Source organism: Penaeus monodon, chromosome 3 (genome assembly GCF_015228065.2).
Source record: "Penaeus monodon isolate SGIC_2016 chromosome 3, NSTDA_Pmon_1, whole genome shotgun sequence".
Lineage (NCBI taxonomy): Eukaryota > Metazoa > Arthropoda > Malacostraca > Decapoda > Penaeidae > Penaeus > Penaeus monodon.
This window is the reverse complement of record NC_051388.1, coordinates 6,559,057-6,567,510: the sequence shown is the minus strand read 5'-3', so window position 1 is coordinate 6,567,510 and position 8,454 is coordinate 6,559,057. Positions and strand designations below refer to the sequence as shown.

At 38.6% G+C, this 8,454-nt stretch overlaps 1 protein-coding gene across 1 annotated transcript; it reads left to right on the top strand.

The window, feature by feature from the left end:
* Nucleotides 1-4,767: 4,767 nt before the first annotated feature.
* On the top strand, nt 4,768-5,640 carry LOC119588268 (inward rectifier potassium channel 2-like; the record flags this gene model as incomplete). The annotated part of the gene is given in 2 exon segments (XM_037936967.1): nt 4,768-4,942; nt 5,491-5,640. Coding segments are annotated over 2 exon segments (325 nt in total), but the record flags the coding sequence as incomplete, so codon positions are not given.
* Between the last annotated feature and the right edge of the window lie 2,814 nt (nt 5,641-8,454).

Below are 8,454 nucleotides of genomic sequence, written 5' to 3'. Positions count from 1 at the left end.
GTACTTTATATAGTTCTATATTATTTCTCCTCCCATTTTTTCTTTGTTGCTCATTTTATAGTTCTGTAACGTTTCTCGCCTGTTTCCTTTCTAATTGCCACATTCCACAGCTGTCTAGTATCTTTTAAACCAATTGACTAGGCTACAATGTACATTACCTTCATCTGGCCTGCCGTTATTTAACTAGCGGAGGGCTTCTGCTGTCTTACCTTTGATCCACGGCATATGTGGCATCTCGTATGCTTATCCTGTCCGTTATTTTGGTACTTTGCATGCACAGTAGCTCACGATTTCTCATTTTGGCGTATAGTACACATTTGGAAAAAAAAATTATATATATGTAATTTATGGCGAATGCTTATTGTAACAGATCAGCCATTGTTATTGTCACATTTTTGTTATTTTATGTGTAATTATGCCTGTTTATGTATATGTATGTGCACGTGATGATTTATATGATGATATCCCGTCGAAGAGGTCGAAGGGCAAGTAAATACGTTTGATCTCAGTGTGGACTTGATTGGCCGCATAGCACGTCCCTCCGCTTCGGCGCCCGCTCCTCCGCACGGCGCCCTTGTACCGAAGCAGCAACACGGAACATTTGTGCCGGCACAGACTGTGGTCCTGCCTAGAAGCAATCGACCGGACTTGGATACCAGAAATAGCAAGAAATGAGTCGGTTTTGTGTGATGACTGAGTGGCAGCCTTTGCGAGCGGGCGCGACGCCCCTCGGGAGGCTGTGTCGCCGCCCGGATGACGGCGCCCTCTGACCCTTGGCTCGGGGGCCGCTCGGGCGGAAACACAAAGTTTCTCATTATGACTCTTGCTAAGCTCTGAGGGAGACCTGCGCGCCGCACGCCCTACCAACTCTTTTGATAATATTGGTGTGTGTGTGTGTGTGTGTTGTGTGTGTGGTGTGTGGGCGTGTGGTGTGTGTGTGTGTGCGGGTGTGTGTGGTAGTGTGTGTGTGTGTGTGTGCGTGTGTGTGTGTGTAATGTATATATATTAAATATATTGTATATATGATAGATATGCATATGTATATACTATAGATATAATATATATATTAATATATATATATATATATATGGATTATATGTGCATATATATTAAGATGTATATATGTATATATAGTAATGCGTATATAGGTAAAACTTATATATTACATTAAATATATAATGTGATGTATATGTAATTATTAATGGTATGCGTATGTTATAATATAAGGTGTTTGTCGATAAATATATTAAAAGGAGATATATATATAGATATATTATATATATAATTATATAGACTATTTATATATATAGAAATTATATATATATTATATATTTAATATATTATTTATATATATATTTATTCATAGAATTGAGGTTATATTAATTAGATATGATATATAATGTGTATGTAAATATATGTGTTGTGTGGTGTTGTGTGTGTGTGTGTGTGTGTTGTGTGGGTGTGTGTGTGTGTGTGTGTGTGTGTGTGTGTAATAAAAAAAAATATATATATATATGTGTGTGTGTGTGTGTGTGTGTGTGTGTTTATATGTGTATATCTATAAATATAAATATATACACATACATACATATATACATATATAGTAGACGCATGTGTTTATGTATATATATAATTGTAAAAAGTTCTATTTGCATCTGCTAATCTTTTCGTTGTGGTCTTGAGAACGGAGGAAAAATATAACTATAAAGCAGTTCAAATAATGTTCAGCTTTTGTTTACGAAACGCGCGCAACACACGCACACGCACGCACGCACGCACGCACGCACGCACGCACGCGCACACACACACACACACACACACACACACACACACACACACACACACACACGTACGTTTATATATATCGCGTGTGTTGCATGTGTGTATGTTTACTTATACTTATGAAAAAGCGTTATGTGCCTTACAGTGCTGCGTTATTTGTTGTGCGGCGATACTTCAGGTGGGCGGCGGTCGGAATGGCGGCGTAGTTGCTCAGGCTGTGAAGGCAAAGCCGGACGACTGTTAAAAGGCGCTGGGTGGCGATTGGTGCGGTAATTGACAGGAATCATGAATAACGAATGGGCCGCTCTCGGGAATGACATTTGAAGGCGGGAGTCGTGGGGGCACCTGCGGATGGGGGGGGGGGGGGCGGGTGTTGCCCGGGTAACGCTTGGCGTCCGGGCTCTCCGGACGGACGGCGCTTGGGGAGGTGACGGACATTGCGTAGACCAAGTATTGCTCATGGTGCTGTTGGTCTTCACGAAAGACATTTTCTCAGACGCCATGTTTGCAGTCTCCGTTGCCATGGAAACGAAGATGTTCACCAACGTCTTCCCTGCCCAGGAACCTTTTATGTAAGTTGTATCTGTCCCTGACAGGTTGCTAATGCTTCTTCATTTGGTATACTTTAGATATTGGTTATTATAACTGCTCGGTAATTCTACAAGCATTTAACTCATGGGAATCTCGGTTCAAGTTCGCCTCTTGAAATGGTATGGAAAGATCCATAGTATTATGTACAAGATTAGCATAATGACATACTCGATAACTTGAGCGCATCACTGAGTAATCTGAAATTTTTCATCTTATTGCAGGATTCACCATTTTATCAGCCTCGCATGACGTTTGCGAAAGCTGTCAGTCTATATAATATATAAGACTGAAGTGTTGCTATTGGGGCAATACTCAGTTAATGAATTATAGTCAACAATAACTGAAAATTAAAAGTTAAGGAGAGTCGATTGCAGTCATACAAGGTTGTTCATGTGATTAATTAAATGCGTTGAGTGATTCGCTATTTGTTTGGCGTTTGAAATAATCTGGCAAAGTTTATGTTAACCAATAAATTTTCATGCTTTGTAAACTGTAACTGAGGTATTAAAAAAAGTAACTCAGAGTAATAAATGGACATTGTATCGAATGTGAAGTATGGAGCTGTTAGAATGAAGCACGAATGATATATATATATATATATATATATAATATATATATATAATATATATATATAATATATATATATAATAGATACTATATATAATAGATCTATAATAATATATATAATATAATATAGATATATTATATAATATATATAATATATATAAATATAGTATATCTAATATATATAATATATGTAAAAGTATATATATACATGGTTCTATATATATTATATCTTATATTATATCTATATATATATCATAATATATATTATATAATAAAATATATCATATATATGTAAATATATATCTATAATATATATATATATATATATATATATATATATATATATATATATATATATATATATATATATATATATATATATAATGTGTGGTGTGTGTGTCTGAATGAAATGTGAGTTTGGTGTGTGACACTTGCTGCAAAACGCTAGTTAGAAGGAAGTGCCGTGGAATCGGCCCCAAGCGGGAGGCTGCGGCGTTGGCTGTTATGCGCTGTTTTTATAGTTATTAGCAAAATGATTTTAAAAATTTTTCCTAAGTTTTGTGTATATATTTAAATGAATGGAGGGCATCTTCCATGCAATGACATACGCTGCATCTACCTGAATACATATCATAATGAAAATGTCAAATGATTTTACAAAATCGAACACAGCTGTAGGAAGGTGTATCGTGAAGAAATTCAAATTCTTAGTATAACTATGCAATTATACGCGAGGCTGCATATTCCAAAAAAAAAAATTCAAGCTGTAAGATGTTGAAAATAATTAAAAATTCTCATCATGAAATGTAGTAACAGAATTATTTCAGATATTAACCTTTTCATAATAATAAAACAGAATCCTTTACATAAAAGCGCAATAATCAAATTTATTCCTGGAGAAAGTAACATTTCATAAGTCATTTTAAATTAGACAGAAAAAAAATGTTTCAACTCACACCTTCACGCATCTCGGTTCTAGTAGACAAGCAAGTCCTTATGATGACATGAGTACACAACAAACCCCCTTCAAAGTCAGTTTCAATATCGTATCACTCCATAATACTGGGAAGTTTGTATACAGATCACTCATGCCTTCCGCCAAACACATGGCTTAAAAACAAAGCGTACCAACAATGCTTTGGGGGAGATACTACTAAACAAATCCAGCTTTTCAATTCATTCTAAACAAAATCAATTTTTACATTAATAATTGTTTTGATCATTAGTTTTGTTTATTTGCAGATACTTATGATTTGCAGCATAAAATAACACAAATAATAAAGAAGGGGTGAAGCACGAAGTGTAAACAAGTCCAAAGAAATGACCAGTGAATGTGAGCAGTATTAGAATTGAAAATACAGTAGTATTACTTTAACTTGTATAATTTTTTTTATTTAATTTCTTCGTGTTTAAGACAGTTTTTAATGTTTTATTGCTTGTTAAAGCCAGTTAGACGTAGCATACAGTGTCGCATTCTAACAAGAAAAAAAATATGTCCGGAAGCTTGAAACTTTCCTGAGTTAAAGAATATCCAATGAAGTTGAATGTTACCGTAAAAAAACTCTCCGGTATCTTTAAGAATTAATGGATGGATTAATGAGGATTAAATCCAAATACTCGTATGTAGGCCTACTCGCTGCCAAAGTGCGAATGTCTTCCTGTGCAATACGATATGGTGTGCTGAAACAGCCTGTGACATGTCAAAATTGAAAGTGTACAACCGGTTCGAAACAGTTATTGGATTCATGCTACTTCAGCAACAAAGAATACTAAATACGTTACAGCACATGTGTTCTACAATTTCAATAGCTTCTTGTTCTGACGCAGGGCTGCTCCGGCCGGGCGTGCGCAAAGACATCATCAGGAAGAACGGCGACTGCAACATCACCTTCTCGAACCTGAAGAAGCGACGGTCTCGTTACCTCCAGGACCTGTATACCACACTCGTCGACGTGCAGTGGCGCTGGACCCTCCTGGTCTTCTTCCTTGCCTTCATTATTAGGTAGGCCTACCACGTTCCCGTGTGTTCTTTCCTGAGATGTGATCATATTTTGTGTTCGTAAACACCGTCTGGACTTCATTGCGCCTCCCCTCTTCCGCTGTTTCATTTCTGGCCATCCCTCATCTGTTTCATTCGGCGCTTGTGCTCTGCCACTTACACAAGTTAGATTTGACTCGTATATTGTTATTACTAGCCAATGATGATCCCTATGTAATTTAACTAAATTCATCTTCGTTTCATGTGATATCCAACATTTTCTTTAGTAGTATTCTTTGTCAGCAATAACATTACTTTATTACAGAATAAAGATCTCACTAAAGTAGTTTAAATAAAAAAGGTATGTTTATCAAGCTTTCATTCGCCATTTTCATTCTCCGGTGATTAATTTCACGGAGATGAGAAGTTTGCGGCAAAGAATATAACACTAATCCGTATGTTAATTATCTGTTGTTGTTTTAATATTCGCCAGAAATTGCCTTATTATTTTTATTACAAAATAAAATTTGATCGTGAAAAAAAACTCATCTATGTTTCCTTACTGTCTCCAGCTGGCTTACTTTTGCCTTCATCTGGTACATGATCATCAAGGTCAACGGCGACGTCGACGGGGCAAAGACTTGCATTGAAAAGGTCGAGACTTTCACGGCAAGCTTTCTCTTCTCGATTGAGACGCAACATACCATTGGATATGGATCCAGGTAACTCTCCCACTCCTTGTCCCTGTCCCTGTCCCTCCCCCTCTCTCTCTCTGTGATATAGCAATAAATGCTTATTCTTTTCATGGAGAGAAACTACGGGTTCCCTGTAATAGCGTTTTTCACGCTGCAGTTGTTCGGTCATTAAAATGTTGTTTGTCATTTGTCAACTCAATTTACTACTCATATTTGATTCGAGACAATGATAAAGTATGGAAAACAAAGAAAATGCTAGACAATTAAAATTCCCCGTTATTAAATATGGAAAAGGCATGTTATAGTAAAATGAATTTTTTTTATCGACTAAGTAATCGAGAAATAAACTGTACTATATCCGGTTTCAAACCCGTACGAGAGCCCTGGAGCAGTTGTAACTTACAATGTGTGATGTCCTAACATGGCGGCTAATATGGTTTCGAGTATGACCTTCGGAGGCCTTAAGGGCCCCACACACGATCAATTTTTTCGTCAATTAATTGATATCAATTTATTGACGTCATTGAATTGATGGAAATCACTATGCCCACACACGGTCAATGATTTTACTTCAATTTTCAGTTTGGTTCATAATTTCGAGATGAAAGCATCTGTGGCTCTAGGAATAGTGCTTGCTCTGGACACTCTAAAGCGAAAGAAGAGGAGTAAGTGGGCGAAGAAATGGTATCTCTGTCGAAGGGAACTAGGACATACACGATTGCTGAGGCAATTAAGGGACGACGAGCCAGAGGATTACAGGAATTTCCTCAGAATGGACGCCGAATCTATAAACGTCGAATATCTCCATCATCATTTTACGCTCACTTTCCTTCTTCTTTTCAGCCATGATTACGATGACGACTATTTCACTGCTGCAAGGGAAAACACTAAATTATTGATCAATATATTGACGCTTTGCCCACACGCTCAATTTTATTGAAGACCCATCAATAAATATCAAAGGAGTTTTGATCTCTCAATGAATTGATTCAATGAAATTGTTTCAATTAAATTGATATCAATGTCCCCCACACACGGTCAATTTTTCCATCAATTCATTGACGTCAATAAATTTATATAAATTAATTGACGAAAAAATTGATCGTGTGTGAGGCCCTTTACGACACTGTAACGGCTCCAATGTGAGATACAACAATGTAAACTGTTTTTGAGTATGCGGGCGCTGGTTTCCATATATATATATATATATATATATATATATATATATATATATATATATATATATATATATATATATATATATATATTACATCCAACTACTGACCATGTACTACTGCAAGCGTGCAACCGAAGACGGGAGAAAGAGCGAGAGCTCGAACCCCCAAGGTTTACGCCAAGTGACGTCATGACGGGACGGACGAATCCGATTAGCTTAATGACAAGACCTTATTTATATAGACCTTGCTCATGTGCATATAGGACAGCTTCAAGGCGTGATTGCAGCGTGTGTAGTCATTCACTTTCACATGGGAGGCAGACACCAGGATTGAGGAATGTCTAAACAGTAGAAGTGATGCCAGGGTTGTGTGGGATCGTTATCTTAAATCCCCTATGTTCGTCGAAAACCCATGACACTGGCTGATATATTAGACTACATGGTATATTGCTTTGCATAAGGCCATGTGTATGGGCCTGTTAAATGCCAGTGATGGCCAGTTTGCTGCGTGTGCTACACTCGTTGAATGCTGAGGTGTCGTTATGAATTTGTTTAATGACCTGATCAGCAATGCATTGTTATTACCCTTGTTGATAGCGTGCTTAGTAAATAAAAGCTCTTTCCGAGTGCGGTATTCTTCCTCCAGGTGACCTATGCGTTGACAATAAGCACAGGTCAAGTCCCTAAAACTATTTACATCTTTGTCAATGTTCGTTTGCAGCGCTCCTTCACTCTCTGTCCGGTTACTGACCTGACCTGTACCTGCTCTGTATTACATCTGTTCCTGGCACCGCTCTCATGTGTGAGACTCAAATGAGGAAGGCGGCAATGACCCCCGCGGGAGGGGGCCTTTGTGACGCGCGTGTCTCGGTTGTTGTTAGTGGTGGTGGTGCAGAAATGACAGTGACTCCCTGTAGAGGTTTTGGCTTATTAGAACACCACCATTCCTGAGCTTATTGATGACGAGAGAGGTGCTCTTGCCACTCATCGTCTATTTTTTTTAGGTCTAACTGGCGGCAATACACCGCAATTCTAAACATATTTTATTTATATGGTGTCAGTTAGATCAGGATAGAGGCAACAACTCTCTCTCCCTCTCTCCCTCTCTCTCTCTCTCTCTCTCTCTCTCTCTCTCTCTCTCTCTCTCTCTCTCTCTCTCTCTCATCTCTCTCCTCTCTCTCTCTCTCTCTCTCTCTCTCCCTCTCCAATTTTCTCTCTCCTCTTTCTCCTCTCTCTCTCTCTCTCTCTCTCTCTCTCTCTCTCTCTCTCTCTCTTCTCTCCCCCCCTCCCTCCCTCCCTCCCTCCTCCTCTCTCTCTCTCCCTCTCTCTCCCTCTCTCCTCTCTCCTCTCTCCCCTCTTCTCTCTCTGATCTTCTCTCTCTCTCTCTCTCCTCTCTCTCTCTCTCTCTCTATCTCCTTCTGTCTCTCTCTCTCTCTATCTCCTTCTGTCTCTCTCTCTCTCTCTCTCTTCTTCGTCTCTCTCTCATCTTCTCCTCTGTCTCTTCCTCTCTCTCTCTCTTCTTCTCTTCTCTTCTCTCTCTCTCTTCTCTCTCTCTCTCCTTCTCTCCGCTCTCTCTACCCCCTTCTTCTCTCTCTCTTCTCTCTCTCTCTCTCTCTCTCTCTCGTCTCTCTCCCCCCCCCCCCTCTCTCTCCGTCTCTCTCTCT